Source organism: Toxorhynchites rutilus, chromosome 1 (assembly GCF_029784135.1).
Source record: "Toxorhynchites rutilus septentrionalis strain SRP chromosome 1, ASM2978413v1, whole genome shotgun sequence".
Classification (NCBI taxonomy): domain Eukaryota; kingdom Metazoa; phylum Arthropoda; class Insecta; order Diptera; family Culicidae; genus Toxorhynchites; species Toxorhynchites rutilus.
In genome coordinates, this window is record NC_073744.1 from 153,565,700 (window position 1) to 153,586,832 (window position 21,133).

The 21,133-nt window shown below is 37.7% G+C and overlaps 1 protein-coding gene across 1 annotated transcript in view; it reads right to left on the bottom strand.

The window, feature by feature from the left end:
• Positions 1 to 297: 297 nt before the first annotated feature.
• Positions 298 to 21,133, bottom strand: part of LOC129766812 (transmembrane protein fend-like) — a 245,423-nt gene continuing 224,587 nt past the window's right edge. Inside the window, exon 4 of the mRNA XM_055767431.1 lies at positions 298 to 21,084. Coding sequence (XP_055623406.1) covers positions 20,644 to 21,084 — 441 coding nt within the window. The 3' untranslated portion in view covers positions 298 to 20,643. The remainder of the gene's footprint in view (positions 21,085 to 21,133) is intronic.

The following is a 21,133-nucleotide window of genomic DNA, read 5'->3' on the forward strand; positions in this document are numbered from 1 at the left end:
GGGAAATTCCTCATTTAGTTATTGTTTGTAGTTTTTTTTTTCGCCAGCCGAAAATTGTTCATTTTTTAAATGCAAATGTTATCTGTTCGCTAATCACTATGAGTGACAGTTTTTCTTACATACCCTGTAATTTCCACGATCCTTCTTACCTTATTGTGTTGAATTTGAGTCGAGTTTGAGAATAGCTGAAGACGCGTTGGAAGTTCCGCTCCTTGATGTTGACGCTCTGTAAATTATGAATATATATTGCATGTCATCAAAAAAGAAATGAATACAATCTCCGTTGAAATCACTAGCTTGATATTGAGATTTTATTTAAATAAAGAATCAGTCTTTTTACAATTTACAGTTTAGCAGTAACGTTGATCAAACTTCTTATTACTTTTAGTTCATTTCCCCTCCCTCGTTTTTTTCCCTTATTCTATTATTACTTTCATTCTGTTTTCGCTTCAACTTTCGATATCTATAATTACCTAAGTGGGGGTACAACCATCATACGGCTCTTTGAGAATCAAACAGACAGTCGTCGTCATTAAACCCATTCCCGGGACTGCCGACCATCGGGACGAAAACCGAAAAGTTAGTTATTCTAGCGTAATTATGCAATCGATTTGGTTTCTTCTCTGATTACCCGGCGTTCGCTTCCTTTTCCTTCCAATTACTTCGCTTCATAATTTTGAATGTGTGTTCCATAATTCCTACCCTTCTTCGAAACCGTCCGCGCTCTGTTTTCCACCACCAATCCTAATGGTCCACTTGGGTCCAGATCAACTTTTGTTGAGCTTCTTCCCAGAACCCGATTCGAGCCACATTAACAACTAACCACTATAATTTAGGTAATTCCTCTCCGAGAGACGCTTTTTTTTTCGTTCAATAATTTCAATCGATTTCTTTTCTTCAAACTCTTACTCAGCTGCGGTTTCTGGTTTGGGATGTGATAGCGCTTGTTGACTGCCTTTTTGTTTTAATTATTCGATATTGAAATTGAATTTATGTTCTCGAATGAATAAATATGTGATAAAATGTATCACATTTCGTACGACGACTGGCCGCAAATTTGTCGCCCAACGACGATGGGATAGATTCGCCGGTCGATCGGTCGGTCGATTGCAGCCTAAATTATGATTTTTTTGTTTTCATCCAAGGTCACCGCTAGAGTGCGTTGTGTACACACACACAGCAAGCGCAGAGAATGAGTCCGGCAGATGATTTTTGAGTGAGCGTCACACAGACAAAGATGCTGAGAGGAGGCTGGGAGAAGCTAATCAAGATTCGATGATTTACATAATTTATTACAATTTTATTCAATTATTATCGGATTCGATCACTGCTGGTTTCTCTTCATTCTTCTTTGCAGCGCCCTCTCTGTGTGATTTGTGGCTTATTCTAGAGCGTTTTTTTGTGTTCTGTGTTTTCGTTGCCAATTCGCCTGTCTCTGTGTGTCATGCTACTTGAGAAGATGGTTTTCTTTTATTTTATCTCATTCTGTGGTCTAGACTCTTCCCATCGGATGGAGATAGAATGGAGAATGGGTTGAAACGAATCTCCTCCAAATCCGTTTATGCTCTGTTATAGACGAATTATTTTATCATAATTGGGTGATTTTATCATAATTGAAGAAAAAGAAGTACCAGAAAAAGCTTGGGAAGAGATGATGCGGAGGAGGAGAAAAGTGATAGTATGTGTGTGTGTGCGCGCTAGAGTACGAATAATTATCTGAATTTACATTTTTCCTTGATTGTTTCCTCACTTGAGCTTGGTTAATAAGTTGATAATTTTGAGCGTTTATCTTATTAAATGCTATTCTGTTATTCCTCTCGAAGGGACGCAACAGATTTTGTGGTGTTTCGTTTTTTTTTCTCTCTCACCGGTAAATGTTGAACTCTCTGCTGCTGCTTGCTTTTGTACTTTCACATGTTAACAATTCAAGATTCGGAATACATTTGTCGGGAGTAGGGATACCATCCGTACCCTTCTTAGAGTACATGTACTCTTTTCCAATAAAAAATTGAGTGTACTCTTCTTTTTGCAAAATAAGCCCAAATGTACTCTTTTTGACCGTCAAGTTTCAAAATTAAAAAAAATTGTTATAAACGAATTGTTTTTGAATTGAACTGTACATATACATTTTGCAGTAGTACATTTCATTCCAAAACAAACATTCACTTGCCCTTCCCCCCGAACGTGTAATAAAAACCATTCTCGCACCCACAGTCTGACAGTTCATGATTGCGCTTCTTCGGAATGTTGTTCTTATGTTTATTGGTTTTTAGCTATCGTTCGCCTGCCTGCTTTCTTTTTCGCTGAATACCGAAGTGAAATAATTGAAATTTATCCGAAACTATCTCCTTGCACTATTGTTGTACAATCGTTTAATCGGTAAGTATTCTGTAGGATCATATTCGTTGTGAAACCAAATTTCATTGCCTATTTTAGCTTCATCATGTCCCGCCGGAAGAATAAATTTTCTGATGCTCTGCAAAAGGAATTCCCGCAATTCAAACCAACTTCGGACGAAACTGATGTCTTTTGTGAGGTCTGCCAGAAGAAAATTTCCATCGCAAACAAAGGACGAACTGATCTAACTCAGCATTTAGCATCAAAAAAGCACTAGTTAAATATCAGAGCAGCAGGTTCGTCTCGAAAATTTTCGCAACTACTGGTGGTACAAAAGTCCCCGCTCGAGTTAAAAATATTGGCTGCTGAAGCCACAATGGCATTCCATGCCGTTCAGCACAACTATAGCTACCTGAGCTGTGATTGCGGAAGTAAGCTGTTCAAGAAAGTGTTTCCTGATTCAGAGATTGCCGGCAAATTTGCATGTGCAAGAACTAAGACTGAGGCTATAATCAATGACGTTCTGGGACTACAATCAATCAAACTACGTTTGGAGGAGATGCGAAGGCTGGCCGTTCCTTTCATCGGAGTAAGTACGGATGGAAGCAATCATGGGGCGATCAAAATGTTCCCCGTTCTCGTTCAGTATTTTCATTGTGAAAAGGGGATCCAACATGTGCTGTTGTCGTTTGAGTAATTGGAAAACGAAACCTCGATCCATATCTCCGAGCTATTAATAGAAAATCTGGTGAAACATGAACTGCTTCGAAAGTGTGTTGCATTTGGTGGTGATAGCTGAAATACTAATTTCGGTGGGGTTGGTCGCCGAGGAGAACATAATGTGTTTCACCATATGAAACAAGCCGCTCAACGAGAACTTGTGGGGGTGGGTTGCCCTGCACATTTGCTGCATAACACCGCTCGTCATGGATTCGATCGTTTGGATGTGGATATTGAGGCTCTGGTTTTGAAAATTTATGGATATTTTTCCGTATATACAATTCATACGGAAGAGCTGAAGAAGTTCTGTTCATTTGTGGGCACCGAGTATAAAAAGGTGTTGAAGCATTCGAAAACACGATGGCTTTCCCTTATGCCCACCTTTGAGCGTATACTTCATTTGTACGCAGCTCTAAAAAGTTATTTCAAATCAATTGACAGTCCTCCGAAGCTCCTGGAGATTTTTTTTGAAGATGACATAAATGAAACGTATCTATGGTTTGTCCATTCATTAATGTCAATGTTTTATAATAACATAAAGAATATTGAAGCGGCAGACAACAGCTTAATCGAAACGGTTTGTACAGTCGACAGCGTGCGCAAACAACTTTCGGATAGGTACACTCAGCAGTTCATTCCTCTTCAAGTAAAGAAAATTTTTCGAGGCAGTCTTGATTCGAAGCGTTCAGATAGAATCAAAAAGTCGTTTATTGAGGTGTATAAAAACTGTCTAGATTATTTAGACAAATGGACTCGTCACTTCGATGAAGTAAAAGTCTTTCGCTGGATGCTGTTAGATAAACTACCTAAATGGGACATTGTTGAAGAAAGCTTGGAATACCTATATGAAAAGGGGATCGAAATTGATGAAAGTGCCTTGTTCGATCAGGTGTCGAATCTTTTTTCATTTTTTCAATCCAATGCTGATGATGAGAAATTCAAAGATTTACATGTCGTTCATAAATGTACCACTTATTTTCAAACCATCGTTCCAAGTTCGAGCACAGAACTGTTAAAAATCGCTCAGTTCTTGTTTGCCATTCCCAGTCATAATGCCACAGTCGAGCGCTTATTCAGTTTTATGAATAGCTTCTGGTCTGATGATAGAAATCGTTTGCTCCCCAAATGTGTCGAAGCATTAATAATGGTAAACTTTAATTACCAAATTGACTGTGTCCATTTCTATGAAATGATTGAAACTGACTCGTTGTTGTTAGGTTGTGTGAGGAGTTCAAATAAGTATAAGCAGTAATGCTTTGTTTTTTTTTCTTTAAGAAAAGAAGAAGGTGTTTAACTTGACAGAATAAAGATATATGTTGTATCCAAAAACACGTATTTTTTTGTTGAGAAAAAAATGTACTCTTTTGTACTCTATTTCAGAAATACAAGTATGTACTCTTTTGTGGTATGTAGCATATGGTAACCCTAGTCGGAAGGGCTGTTTATGTTAAAAAATATATGACGGTGCGGTGTTTAGCCTCCATCGTTTGGAGTGTAAAATATATGAACACATCTAGAGATTCATTTCAAATGTGAAATTTTTTAATAATTTGAGAATTTGTTCATACAGACAGAAGTTCGAGACTGTCAATGAGACATTTACCAGATGCTAAGAAGAGGTATGGAGGTGAATATAAAAGATGTGTATCGACATTGAAAACATTAAATGTGATAAGCCTCACTGTGAAATATTTCAACCATGCAAAAACCAAACCACCAAGATGTCCGAAAACGTTAAATTGCAAATTTTGGTAGAAAGCAAGCAAATCCATTTATTTTAAAAGTTTGCGTGCAAGTTTCTGTTCAACGTCTTGCTGGATTTAATGAATAATGAATTATTTCAGTTGAAATAAATTGATTGTTTGTCAAGTAACAACCTTCAAAATCATGCTCATTAGATAGAGAATTGAATCATTCATCTTTCCACACAATTCATTTTTTTTCTTGATCGTGACAGAGAAAACTTATAGACTGAAACGTGAGCCTGGGTCAATGTAGGAAAATATACAGAATTTTGGAAATAAAAAAAAAGTGATTTGCTAGTCCCAAGCGTCATTCTGTGTGTTCTTTGTGCAATTTGGTTGGTTCAGGTCAATCACGGAGAGCAACTACGAATTGTACAGTCTACCCAAGCTCAAGCTCAAGCTCAAGAATTTTGGAAATCAAAAAAAGTTGTTCCAATAGAGTTATCGAAGTTATTCGATAGATAAATATTTTACCTATCTTCCAGTCACAATTTTATTTATCGAAAAAGGGTATGAGAAAAGTTATAGGCCAAGTTGTGTGGAAGAAATTAATTATGTTAAAGAAAATGGAAAAAATGAGTGGGTTATATCTATGATATAACCGCAAGGTTCACGTGGAACTACCTTAGCTTAGCAATCATTCGTTTGTATTGATTAAATTCTTGATTGAATGAAACAGTTTCCAAATTCAATTGAGTTCAATATATTTGCTCTGTGAGTGAAAAAAATGAACAAATGCCGTGTAAAGTCAATTCATTTATTGTGATTGATTGTTCTTCGTTACAAGTAAATTTAATGACGGACCTTTTACGTTTGGTATGATGACTAGAACAAAATATATGTACGGAAGAATTATCAAACGTTTGTTGAACCAGCCTAAGTTTCAGCCTAAGTTTTTTGTCAATAAAGACAAAAAAAATTATCAAACGATTATTTTATTTTACATTTCCCTCTGAAGTTTACATCCCAAAAGTGTACATACTTCTCGAATCTCGAATTTGCTTGAAACTGGGAAGTTCATTCGCTTCTAGTGGCTGCACGATTTTCCCAGGTTCCTAAGTTTAGAAGATCATGTTAGGACAGACATATTCCACTCTGCACAAAGGCAAGCGAGGACAAAAGTACTCGCAGTTTGCATTTATTTGCAGAGCCGATTTCCCCAGAAACCTCGGTTTTGAAGTCTGTGTTAGGGAAACACATTCCAGTCGGAACAAAAATACCCCCGACTTGCATGAATTTGAAATACCGATTTCTCCAGGCACCTTGGTTTAGAAATCTCTATTAGGGAACACATTTCGGTAGGAACAAAAGCTCCCCCTACTTTCGTGTGTTCTTTTTCTTCTTTTTGGCTTCAAGAGGGTTTAAACTTTTCAGTTCACTCGCCTCTAGGCTCTTTCGTGTGTTTGCAATGCCGATTTCACTGCTTGGTTTTAAAGTCTGTGTTAGGGAACATTTTTCGATGAGAACAAAAGTCCCCCTACTTTCAAGTATTTGCAATGCCGATTTCCCCAAGGCTGCTTGGTTTTGATGGCTGTGTTAGGGAAACCATAAATCGGGCCAATCAAAACGATGCAGTTAGGGCGTTTAGATAACGCCTAATATTTTACAGTTATTCAATTGTTTATCTAATGAAAACCAACATTTTGTTAGTTGCGATAGATGCGTAGAAATATTCCCTATCAAGTGATGCAAACATCTCTCCTATCCAGTACGAAATGTTCGAGCTATAAGCATTCGAAATCTTTCATTTTTTCCTGCATGTTCTGTGTTTAGGTTTTCATTTTACCCTCCATATATTCCGGTTAGACGTAGTCCCACGTCAAAAAAGTTATTTGAAAGGACCCAAAACACATTCTCAAGATAGTACTTATTCGATATAGAATATTTTTATCTATCTTCAGCAAAATTTCCATTGGTCTGAATAGGGTTTAAGAAAAGTTATAGCCCAAAACCTATACAACTTGTATGGGGGAAATCAATCAATTTAAAGTAAATTTAAAAAAGTTATTTGAAAGGACATTTTTGAAATAATACTCATTGGATAGAGATTACTTTTATTCATCTTCAGCCAAATTTTCTTTGGCCGGAAAAGAGAAAGGGTATGGGCCAAAATGTATACAAGTTGTGGGAGGGAAATTAATAAATTTAACGAAAACGGAAATAGAACTTTTTCACACTCGAAAAAAAATAAAAATGAAGGAACAGAGTGCGAAGTCGATTTTTTAGGCGATTTTTGAAATGCTTTAAAATCGTGGAATATCGACGCATGAAGATGGGATATAAATCACTTTTAAGCAAAATTTACATGGATTTACAAGGAATATTTTACAGAGAAATTTGTATTTCGACGTATGTAGATGTAGTGGACAAAAATATCGGGAAGAAATGGGAAATCGGGATATAGTAAAATGCACTTTTACTATTCTTTTCAATTTTTTAACTGGAATCTATTGAGAATGGCGCGCTAAAAAGTGAAAGGTGCGTTTTTCACCATAGATACTATGGTGAATTACATGACGATTCGAAAAATAGTCAGAATTTCAATACAATAGAAATTTTGACTTTCTTTTTACTTTTTACTTCTTTACCCTGCCAGACCATGTGTTTTAGGTCCTTTCAAATAACTTTTTTCAATTTTCGTTGAATTTATTAATTTCTTCCATACAAGTTGTATAGGTTTTGGCCTATAACTTCTCTTAGACCCTTTTCCGACCAATGAAAATTTGGCTAAAAATAAATAAAAATATTCTTTATCGAATGAGTACTATCTCGAGAATGTGTTTTCAGTCCTTTCAAATAACTTTTTTCAATTTTCTTTAAAATAATCAATTTCTCCCATCCAACTTGGTCTATAACTTTTCTCAGACCCTTTTCCGATTAATAAAATTGTGGATGGAAGATAGGTAAAATATTTCGAATAATTTCGTTAACTCTATTCGAACAATTTTTTTTTTTATTTTCAAAAATCTGTCTATTTTCCTATATTGACCCATGCTCACGTTTCAGTCCATAACTTTTCTCTGTCACGATCAAGAAAAAAATGAAATATGTGGAAAGATGAATGATTCAGTTATCTATCCAATGAGCATGATTTTGAAGGTTGTTACTTGATAAACAATCAATTTATTTCAACTGAAATAATTCATTATTAATTAAATCCAGCAAGACGTTGAACAGAAACTTGCACGCAACAAAACCTTTTATCCGATGAACTTTCATCCGCTAATTTCACACATAGAGGCGAATGAACTGCAAAGTTCAAAGCCGAGATGGAAGATGAAAGGTGGAAAGATTTTTAAATCTGTGACGTCACAGACCCGCGAGAAGATATGTGTCGGAACATGGATAGGAATATTTTGATGAACGATCGTTCGTACAGTACTTGAATACATGTATGGAATATAGCCAGTGTACCAAGATAACGGTGGAAGCGAATACGTTGGTAGTGATGAAAATGTGCCAATTTCAACGACTTTTAGACCAACATTTTGCGGTGCAGAATTTGTCAATATCCTAATCCAACTCAAAGTTAATGATGGTTTTTCACCCAAAAACTCATGATTTCAATTTGAGTATACTCAAACACGAAAAATGACATAGCTTTGAAAATCACACATTATGCAGAGGGAACTCTGTTCTTTCAAATGCCGCCAATAAACTTTGTTTATGTTTGCCCCAGAAAGAATGGCAAGCAATTGAAGAGAGCGTATTTTTCGGGACGAAATATCAATAACTTTGAGCGAAGTTAAGATATTGACAAGTTCTGCATTGCAAAATCTTTGTATCAGTGTGTTCTAAAAGTCTTTTGAAGACAGTTTGTATGTAGAATTGGAAATATAAAAGTTAGAGCAAAAATCAGTTTTTTTCGTGGTGACCCTAAGGCAATTTTGAGAAAAGGCGCTATATCGATTATTTCAAGAGATTGAAAAAAAACTTTGTTCTACAAAGATGTCTCATATAACTGGGACTACAACATTGTCGAATTATGTTTACCCTTTTCTATAGAGATAAGAGAGTTAGATTTTTTATTTCATCGGAAATGTTGGTCACTCTATTTTTGGCAACATGAAAATGAGCGCTCTATGAGCGCTCGTATGTAACAAGTTTGTCGAAGACAGTTTTCAGATAGTCTAGAGAATAACTATCGAGCTCTAAATGCTAATTTCCATTTAAATGCATCTCCTGGACCATTGTGCACTGGGATACAGAATGGGAAAAGGGAAACCCAACATTTTTTGGAAGTTTGTGGATGGTAGGCGGCAGAACAGTGGAATTCCGGAGGTGATAATCGATCTTCGACTATTGGACGGGAGACCACCGAACTCTTTGCGCAGTATTTCAAGAAACCTCCTCCATAGTACCTTCAATTCTTCAATCTACAGGACCGCACAAGGACGATGAACAAGGTCTGCCGGATCTGGACTCAGGTAATTCCAAAGATATTCCCCGAAAAATCTTTAAAAGAATTCAAGGATGAACTTGTTGAACCGCTGACCACTTTATTCAATGCATCGATTTCGTCCGGCTATCTCCCGCTACTTTGAAAATTTTCACATGTTACTCCAATTCTCGTTCCTTTGCGAATATACGCATATGATGTGAAAATTTCCCTTCCCGTGAAAGACAGCGATGACTGTCATCTGCTTCAGCAGGATTTGGACAATTTTGGGCGATTCACCGAGAACGCCCGACTGAGCGTTAACCCCAATAAATACTTCTGTGCGACCTATGCTATGAGTTTGTCGTTAGAAATCTAGGATGGAGAGGAGAACACCTGTCAGCTCTCTGCCGTTTGGTAGACCTGGATATTGTTTGTAGCAGACACAAGAACGCTCACATTACACACTGATCGGACGGCTCAGAAGCCTACAACTAGATCTGTTTTAATACCAGCTCCGTTTCTCTTCGTCGTCGGAGGGTGTTTAATCCACCCCTGAGGTAGAGAAACTACAGAGACCAAATGAATGTATAACTTGTAACTCGTAACATGTAACTTGAAGACGATGTTGGCATAGAAAAGTGTTCAAAATGTTCCGGGATTTGTATGAAATGGTGCTACGGAAATGCCTGGACGATGACCACTTCCCTGACAAATGGAAGAGTCAGATGTTGATGTTGTTACCGAAACCAGGGGAACAGCTGGAAGATTCAGCTTCGTGCAGATCCTCGATCTGGACTCTGGTCTATTGAATATTCAACTGAGGATAGTCAGGGGACTATGAAGAAATGCACATTCGTATTCTATTGCAAATGAGTTTCGGGTCCTTCCAGCAGTTTCTCCGTCAACATGACTCAACAGTCGTACGGGCGTTTAGTTGCTATCTCATTCTACGACTCGACTATCGCATTGCATTCTTCTCCGTCAAATGGACTTCATTACAAATTGAGATGAGTGTCTCAAAAAAATCACTTTTTGATTTTGCCTCTCCGTTGTCAAACACAAATTAAATACACAGTCTTTTGAGAATATTCGGCCGACAGTTGACTAGTGTGCGCACTCTTGACCAACCCGACTATTTGGTTGGCTCGGTGTGCGCACTAGCAACCTAACCCGACCAAACTGTCGGCAGAAAAAAAGTCTGCAGTGTGTGAGGACTCTAATGGTGCTAATTACTTCTTTTCATATACCGCACAAAAAAAATCGCATAAGTACAAAAAATCGCACAAAAAAAAATTGCACAAAAATTAACCGCACAAAAACAGATTTTACTGTAATTAGCACATTACACAGTTGTCATTTTTTCGGCGTTAGAGTATTCCCTTCTATACCCTTGCATATGGTACACATTTACACAGTAGCCATTTAGGCGTAAGAGTTTTCCTTCTGTTCTTCCATTATCCAGTTGGACCGGACAACGGAGACAGTTGATTGAGCATTGTTGAGTTATTTATAGAACAGCAGCCCGATGTGTCTTGCAGAGCAGAGCGCAGTTGTATGGATGAATCGATCTTATTTCGATCGTGGATCGATCTTCATCGCTGATGATTTTGTTGCGTGGACGTAGTTATTCTGCAACAACACAAAAATGGCCAATGAGGGCCCTGAGTTTTGAACTCACGATCGATCGCTTACTAAGCGAACACGCAACCAATGTGGCTACGGAGACCCCCCTTGAAAATCTTATTAAAAATCAAAAGATCGTGAAAGTTGAAGAACGTAAAAAATCTGTGAATCATCTGTAAAGATTTGGTCGAAATCTAAATAACAAATGTGTGTTTTTTTAATTGCTATACGATACGAATTCGTTTTTTGATTAGGATCTTGTAAACTTGAAGTATAAATAAATAGAACATTACACAATAAACATGTCTCGTTATTTGCGAACATAACCTCATACAAAGAATGGTCGATTTGTGTTTGTTCTTTTAAAGTAGTCGACGTTTGTTTACGAGTTCTCAACATATTCGGGAGAACCACTGCGTCCATTGTTTCGAACTATTTTGGTATGCTTAATTTTTTTTCTACTTCAGGATACTATTAGTTTCGTAAGTGGTTTTTTGAAGACCGGTAAATGAGATATGTAAAACAGGAAGATAATTCGATGATCATTCGATGCATTCGAAGAATTATTTTAAAACGCGACAAAGTGAGAATGATCCAGAAGCAAGAACATTGCAAGTTTGTACGGATTGGAGTCGTGATATATTAAATGGTGTTTGTGTGCTTGTGAATAAACTGTCTGAAAACTGGCAAAAATGAAGAATATTTCCGCATCACATTGTGAGCAGACATGAATAATACGTTCTTCACGATAAATCCTTGAAACCTTGAAACCTATTGGAATGATCATTGGCGATTGGTATTGAACGGAATTGATACTTTTGAATCGGGTATTGCAGAATGAGCGATCATTATATACAATTCAAGTGATTTTGTAGTCTGCCGATCCTCGAACTCATGTATGGAGAGAAGACAGGATATATTTGAAACAAGAAGTTCTTCAATTTGTTTTGATCATAACAGTTTGCATTCAAATCCGATGGTGAAACACTAAATAGATACTCCGACCGTCTTATAATCATCTTGATTATGCATTCTGTCGGATTTGCAGTTTGTTCGAAATACAGAATGGAAGTTTATCAAGTTGAAAGAAATTTTTCGAGTCGATCGAAATGTAGAATCGGAGTGAATATGACTAATTGTTTGAACGCGGGATTATTATACCGTAAAGTACCCATCTACACTCTGACCAACTTCTATAAGACCTCCCTGGTTCTATTTCGTTGCAACACAATCAGTTAGAATTTCAACAATATACATTCATACATTGTTGAATGCTTAGAATAAAGTATTTTTAACGTCAATTTCATTCAAAAGAGTTGTTCGCTTGTATGATAATTTAAGCTGTCTAGTTTCTATATAACCACTTCAAAATTCATAAGTGTTATCAATGAAAAATTCGAAACGATCGGCTGATTTACATGTCAATAAATGGCAACCTTGCCATTTCGACTAATAACCTTGAAAGTTCGTGTAGGAGTACTATTTGTCAAATTCTACTGAACGGATTTCTCGATATTTTTCCATTTTTCCGAAATTGCGACCTTGAACTCTTCAATCGTGGTTTACCGTTTTCCCTCAGTGTAGATTCTGCGTACAAGGACCCCCCTAAGATTTTCAACAGCATTGGCCTTTAATCCATTTCTTAGTTTACTTATTGGTATTGCTTTATTTGCTCATGCGATTTTGAGGTATTCGAAACTGTTCTAGCTATTTCCCGCTCATCCCGGTCAGATAGCTTCGATTTACGTGGAGCTTTCTCCTTCTTACCGTATCCTTGAGGATTCGCCAAATAAGTGAGCACTACTCGAGGGGATCGCCCAATCCGACGAGAAATTTCTCTGATACCAACATTTTCTCGGTGAAATGCATTCGATTTGTCTTTCTTCTCTCTCCGTGAGGACTTTTCCCTTCGGCATTTGTCAGATTTAATTGATCAAAACAACTGAAACAACGGAAAATGTAACTGGTCTTATAGAAACTTGACAGTTGAAAATAAGAAAACATTCGTTTACGCTCAGCGCTTGCACACACACATATGAAAATTATGAAGTGTATGGAAGTAACCAATACCTACACACTAGAATATAATTGATTGCTTGTTTACAATCTCACAAAACAGCAAGATCATCACCTGGTCTTAAAGAAGTTGGACAGAGTATACCACTCAGCTAAGACAATATTTAACGTTTGTGTGCTCTAAAAATACTGTTTACGCGTATATAATGTTTTTAAATGTGCTACTTGCTTGTTATTCGTTCCACTATTGATAGACATACGGATGAGAGCGTTGCTGAATATATTATGCATGCAAATGATGGAAAATATGGAAAACAAAGAATGCAAAATAATGGAAAACATTCTACACCTTTTGGTCCTAATTCCAACCGGCAAAAATATCATTTTACTACTTTCGTTAATTGGTGGTCCTAAAACCAATAATCAAATTGTTATAATAATGAATCGTTTTAAATAGTAGATTTGATAATGTTTTATGTTGTCGAAATCAATAATCGAATCAATTACAGTAGTAAAATGTCGTTAATGTAACGGACATGCTTCACTGGATTTTCCAATAAACCTGAGTAATTAACGAAATCAGGATCTAACGGATACAATCCATATCGCCGGAAACCGTCAATCAATGTCGATTGTAGGTTCGTCATTATATCCACCACTTTTGAGTGTTCGGTAATAGCTGACGTCCAGCAGCTAAGTGATTTGAGTGGAATTTTGTGGAAGACAAACCAGTATTATGTTTTTTTCCATGCATAACAGCATCATAAGAGACATTTGACTTATATTCATAAGTCATATAAGAGACATGTCACTCATAAGAGACATGTGACTTATATTCATTTTGAATGAAAGTAAGGCATCGTGCGCAAATTACGTAACGCGAGTAGGAGGGTGAGGAAGGTCGAGGTATCGTTACTTAATGTGACATAGGGGTGAGGGTGGTGGCCGTGATCGTTACGTAACAAAATTCCATTTTTATTCCTGCATAAATTCACGCGCCCCTAACTTCGATTCTGAGATGATAAGGCACGTGTTGTAATGGGCAGTAAGCTTAAGGAGGTATTCAAGCGTAGAGGCATGAAATTCGGACGTTCTTTCGAGCTCCGAAAATAATAAAACAAAGAATGGGTTTACTATTCATTATATCATTATTTGTTTATCTATATTTTAACAATAAAACAAAAATTGAACGGAAAAAATATTCATAATTAGAATAGTAAAAAGTGAGGGGGGTCATAGCGTACACGATTCCAATCCTTCTGGTTATCTGAAACAAAAGAATCGAATAGATTCTGAATCAGTAAAGATACCGCTATCGCATGAACCTCGGACAAGTCAAAACATGTCTTTTGACAAAATGGCGGCCATTTGAAAAAAATGCCGTTTTTAACGTTTCTTCTCCTTTTTCCCGATTTTTTAAAAATGATGAGATTAAAGGACGGGTGGGTAATGTCGGTGACATAACCGGAGTGACGTAGGACTATACAAAGGGGACAGTTTTTGCTAAATATATATATTAAATATATTGTTTTATTTTCTTCTCCTACGTGAATACCTACCTATCTACCTGAAAAATGGATTAGTTTACTGTTTACTGTTTATGAACATGTTGGGGGTTCTGAAAAGAACCTTTGGTGTTGTGTTTTTGCGTTTTTTTTTACAAACTTGATTCTTGATTTTTTCTGAAGGCTTTGTACTTATTAAATGATCAACGTCGGGCATCTTTCGGCGTATACACATATCGTACAATCAAAATGATGGCTGTGATAGGGAATGCATAGGTGGCCATCAGCTCGTTCACTATCATATATTTCACTATTGAGCACATTTCCGTACCTTAAGCTGTGGTTTCGGAGACGAATGAATTGTAAGATTTGTAGTCTCCGCAAACAAAGTAAATAAAAATGAAAAAGAACTGAGGTTTTGGAGACGAACTCTATGATCTGTCGAGAAATAAACGAGCTATAAGCGTTCTGAAAAACCAACAGTAAATACTGGGACGGATGACCTTCGGATTAAAGTCCTTTAAAATAAGAACAGAGCAGCAGGAAATACATAGCTCATCGTATTGCTCCTTAGTTATTTCTCTATGCAATGCAGATGTAACGTCAGTCAATTTTCAACATCAGTTATCAACCAAAGAAAGCAGTTCTTGCTACCGAGAAAATTCGTTAATGCCATCCTGCATACAATTTGAAATTTGAAGCCACTTTTAATTCGGAAACCATACTTGGGTTTGTGAAAACTGAATGATCAATTTAAACGACCCCAACCACCAATAAGTTCAAGAACAAGCATAAACAAAAAAAAATCAGTTTATATTATATATCATATTATGTCACTTTAGAATGCATTGGTATTGTGAAAAACTTTTAATAACTCTTCTTTGAAAGGTTTAATGGCCCTGAAAAGCGCCGTGTTTTTCGGTGGCTGGTTTTGCCACCAAAGCAGTCTGTATAAACAAACTTTTTCTTTCTTCTACCTGCTGCCGTTTTGCGATTGCGTTTGCCACTCGCTGAAACTAGTTGTTGCCTTGATGAGCGCCGAACCGAAGCTGCTCTGTTCTTGATGCGTGTTTTCTGATTGTCGTGAGCAGCTTTGCAAGCCAACTCGAGCACTCCAATCTAAAGAGTTTATTGTTTTGTTATCACTCGATATCCCCATCTTGTTCGGCTAAACCTTTCTGTTTAGCGATTGCGTTTGCCACTCGCCACAGCTTTCACAGTTGGAAAATTTCTTCCCATCCAGCTTGTGACATATTGTACAGTAAATTACATTCAATGGCACGTCGCATTACCCCCACTCAGTGTCGGATTGGAGGTAATTTTAACCAGTAATTGAATATTTGCGATGACAGTGGTACAGTGTCGACTTTCAATGTGGGGTCATAATTTGGACTCCGAACTCTATGTTTACAAAAATGTCCAACTAAATATGTCGCATACTGATCCGTCTAATTAGCTAAATGTCGAGCTAATTGTAAATTACTGTACTTTCAATCTAGAAGCAATTTAAGAATTGGTGAATATTGAATAATCGGGGTAGTCCCCAACCATCAATAAGCTCAGAACAACTGCCAAATTCACATACTCATCATATCCTGGCAAATTATGAAAAAATCAATTTGTGTTTTATTATTATTTGGGATATTGTTTTAGAAAGCATTGAGCTGTATTTCGTAAACTCTTTTTTGGAAGGTTTAATGGCCCTGAAAAGCGCCGTGTTTTATGGAATTGTTCCAATTTAGAAAACTTTGTACTCGTTGTTTTGAAAAAAAACAATTCGAACGCCCTCGATGCCGCCTTGTTCTGGATTTGCCACCAAAGCAGATTGTATAAAGAACAAACTTTTTTCTTCTGCTACCAGCTGCCGTTTTGCGATTGCGTTTGCCACTCGCCACTCGCTGCAACTGCCTGTTGTCTTGATGTCCACCGAACCGAATGTGTTCTGTTCCGAATGCGGGTTTTCTTATCGTCGCGAGCAGCTTTGCCAGCTAACTCAATCACTTCGGCGGCCGAAACTATATAACGCCGGCTAGGTGGACTGGTGCACTGGTACTAACGCGCTCGGCCTAGCTACCCTTGCGGGGAACTCCATATCAACACGGTTCGAGCGGGATTTTGCCTTTCCCTTCACTTTTCCTCCTTTGCCATGTCCAGACATGGTTGCTTGTGTTGGTTTGTTGATGTGATGTGATGCGAAACGATGTGGTGTACGGTTTGGATGAGAATGATCGTTACGGAAGGAAGGAAGGTATTGTATTATAGAGACTTTAAACTTTTGCAGTTCATTCGTCTCTAGCCTTGAGAAAGGCCCTTTGAAAACTCTACTCTACTTTACTCCAGCGCTACCACCTCCGCCCTCTTGCCTTGAGAAAGGCACTCGATCCCTCGCCGTCCAGCCCGTCCAGCAACGATGTTGTCCAGTCGGTGTCCACACAAAGAATGATCGTTACGGCAGCGGAGGGGGGATTTTTAAGCTGACTGGCTGGCTCGAGAATTTCGCACGTGTGAGACTGCGACCAATGTTTCGTTCATATTTTTTCTTTTTCCTTTCCAATCGTGCTTCATTGTATTTCGCTGCTGCTCTGGTTGCCCGTTTTGGTCAGTACGATTTGAGAAGCACTAAATGGACCAATCAAAAATGGGCACATAGTGCATTTGGACAATGCTTGATATTTCACAATTATTCAATTATTTATCTCAAGAAAAATGAAATGTTATTCGTTATGATAGATGCGTAGATATATTTCCTATCAATTGATGCAAAAACCTTTGCGATCTATTGAGAAATGCTCGAGTTAGAGGCGTTCCAAATCTTGTATTTTTTCCTACTTGTTCAGTGCCTAGATTTCCATTTCACCCCCTATATCTTCCGGTTAGACGTAGTCCTACGTCAAAAAAAAATATTGTTTTTTTATTGGTTCATCCGATAGTGAGACACGCACAAATTGTGTTCATATAAATACGGCACAAATCGGCTCAGTAGAACTTGAGATATCGTGTACGCCAGTTTGAAAAAACTTGTTTCGAGAAAAACGCGTTAGAAGTTAATTGTTATGGCCGTAACAGGTGAGAAACCACATCACTAAAATGGCTATAACTCGGTAAATAATAGGATTTTCGAAAACGTTATTTCTAGGGTATATTCTTGAATGCCTAAACATCAGAAAAATGAAGGAAATTTTTTTTTTAATTTTTTTTCGAAATTTCTACTTTAGAATACTGCCTTAATGCATCTCGAATATCGCCTTAATCTATCGAATCATGATTTTGCCTGGCTGGAAAACATAAGCTTATTCCGTCTGTTATCGCAGGATGCAAAATAAAGCTAGGGCGCCTCGATCGTGCTGAAGTAGTTTTATGCAGTGTTCCAATATACGTTGCAGTTTGTTCAGAAAGACACTATTCCACGCCCGCATTTTCTTATGGGCTCGATTTTCAAAGTGTGTGCAAGCTGCCTAAATTTGAGATAATTCGGTACCAGAAAATAATCAAGCCAGTAGCCATAATTAATGTGGATGGAGGACCAGACGAGAACCCTCGTTTTGAAAAGGTCATAGATATTTGCGATCTATCATTTTAATCAACTGAATCTTGATGCAATATTAGTTGCTACAAATTCTCCAGCACGCAGTGCATTCAACTGAGTTGAAAGTCGGATTGTTCCTCTTTCCCGGTAGGTTAAATACTTCTTCGTGATCATAAGGGATCTCACTTGGATGAAAAACTCAAAACAAGGGACCCAGAATTGGAAACAAAACATTTTTAGTATGCAGGGGAATCGTTAGCTGATTTGTGGAATAACCTAGCGATCGATGGATATCCCGTCAAACCAGAGTATATTAAGTCCGCAAACTCCCAAATCGACGAAGCGGAATCAGTATGATATTAAGCCGAGTGGTTTGCTCGTCACGGAAGGACCTTTTGCAGCTAGTGAAATATAACGACAGGAATTGCTGCATTGAACGAAGGAGTAGTTACATTTGTGTAATTCAACATCAATTTATACCAGTCCATGTGCTTCTCAACTAAATACCAGATGGTTTGAAAGCACCAATCCCAACAGAGCATTAATTTTCGGTTTGTTCGAAATTCTATGAACTTGACGGATACAATAGAGCCTTCTTGGTCATTTGACTACAAGAAAATTGGAATCGAAAATCTGATTGTTTTTCCGTTTTTGAGTTATGATTTTCTTAAGTTGAAATGTTTTGGTTCGGTAGTTTATTGCACTGAAGACATTTGTTCACAAATGGTCTTTTCATACTGTTTCTCCAGAATTGGATGGTCCTTGTACCCCATTTTGTGAACTATTGCTGTATTTGCCTGAAAAAAGTGTGTAGATTCATACCTCTTCTAGCACTTAACATGGAAAGAGCAAACAAAATAGTTGGAAAAACTAAAAAAAAAACTGAAAAATTAACAATTTTTGTTTTTTACAGAATTTCCTAACGCAAAATTTTTATCATTGGTTTTGACTGTCACTTTTTTGCGAATGCTTATTAATATAAATTAAAGGCTGTATCGATACTTGTAAATGATGTTAAAATGAAGCCTATATCTCAAAGATTGTCAGGGTTTTCATTATACAATTATTGTTGTTCAGTAAATTCAGTAAATTTACATGAAAAGATGAAGTGTTCGGAATATGAGACAAAACGGTACTTGCATATAAAGAACTTCCGTCTGAACATTTGATTCTGATTTGTGCAGATATCTGATTTTTTTAAGTTGATATTCTCATTACTTAAAAAAGCTAAAAAAATTTCAAACGATTTTGAATTTGTGTACAGATTAGCGTTACGTAACTTAAGGGGAAGGGGGTTCGTCTTGCGTTACTTTTTGTTACATAAGCAGGAGGGAGGGGGTCGAAAAACCTAACTTTTAGCGTTACGCAATTTGTGCACGACGCTTAATAGGGAACGATATTTTCTGCTGGACAAGCCGTGGGTAAAAACATCCTTGAGAAACAGGAACATTTCGGGACATCTAACCTTATTCCGTTCTGGCTGCGGTCCAGCTTTCGGACAATCTCTGCCAGATCTTTTTTGGTATCCTGGATTGGTACGGGTATAGCATCAACGTTGCCGCTAACTGATCGAATTTGCGTAACCGCGTAAAAAAACCTGGGTGTTTAGCGAATGACAGGTCGACGAACGATATCAGCTGAAATTTATATGGTTATTTTAAAAAAAAATAAATATTTTATGCACAATTTGGGATGTGAGGGTTGTTTAGTATGAGAAATGTTTCTATGATGGTATGCAACCCCTCCCTCCTCTGGAGTGGAGAGGAGGTCCCATAAAAATGTTACACATATTTCAACCAAACATATTCCAATCAAACATGACAATTGAAAATTTTCGGAAAAGTATGAAGGAAAAAGGGAAAATTCGAAAAATTTAATTCCCATATGTTCTACAATTACATAGTGACAAGCGTTGTTAGTCCATTTGATGTTTGCGCTAACGAAATATCTTTATCTTCTTCTATCTATACCAATAAAAATGGATTGCCGAATATGTTGATCAGAGTAAAACTCGAGGAAGGAATTGTCCGATTTAGGGCTGTCTTCATTCTATCATATTTTCAGTATCAAACATTTATTCCATGTAACGGAGAAACATTAACACTTAACATAACAAGGGGTTGTTAAGTGGTTAAGAATCTTGAACGAGAATTGTGTCAGAAAATAATCTGATATTATAATGCTGAGTTTTGGTAGAATTACTAGGAATTTTATAGTAAACGGTAAAATCAACAGGGTCGATTAGAAGATCCATCAATGAACAGTTCTGCGATTTGACCCATGAACTTGCGCTTAGTAAAAACGTGAATGTTTGAAGGTATTGATAACAAAAACAAATTTTGGGCGGGACGAAGTTTACCGGGTCAGCTAGTCGTGTAAAAAACGACTGATTTTGTAAAAGATATTTTTTCGATCCACTCACGCGCTATAAAATGTGAGTAAGAGTGGACAGTTACGCCGACAAAACATCTAATTTGAACCGTTAGTATTCTGTAGCATGAGTTCTAATAGTGCCCAAGAAGACAAATGTTGTCGCTAGTTCAAACCAAACAACGGTCGTCTACGGCAATGTTCCCCACCGTCGAAGACCAATCACATTCACCCGACAAATGTTCCGAACTGAATTGATATTGCTTAAAATCGTAAACACAGAGTTTTGAGCATATTTAGGAACAACAATCAGCATCAAGCCATCGAACCTAACCTACTCTATCTATAAGACTAACGCTTAGATGCTATTGACTGTTATAGTTACGAATATATATATATATATGTATAGTGTTCGTTGTTTTAGACATGCAAAATTCCCACCATTCCGTCCTCGTTAGCGACCAGCAGTTCCTTCTCGGACGCTTCGAGGGCTTTCCGCTTGATGAAAATCACAACAGTCAGCAGTATAATCAGGAACGTCAGCAGGGCGACGAATACCCCCAGAGCGATGATTTCGTGTTGGCTTTCCCGTGAGATCGGCCAGACTGTCAGCTGGGAGTGGAACCACGAGGCGGAGGAGTGCAATCGATTGGTGGCGGAGTCCAGCTGCTCCATCTGGACCAGTGCTTCGTCATCGTCACCCTCGGCCCACTCCTGGTGGAACCCTGGAGGCTTCTTCCCTGCCGGTGGCGATGTTGTTGTTGTTACCCTCGCTGTTGCGACCGCATGTCTCATGCTTACGACGGTGGCACCCGTTGTGTTCAAAACGATTGGATCCGAGCGGACCAAAGCGTCGGTATGCTGTGTGGAAAGAATGGGTTCAATCAATAAATCCTTGCGGCTTGATGAA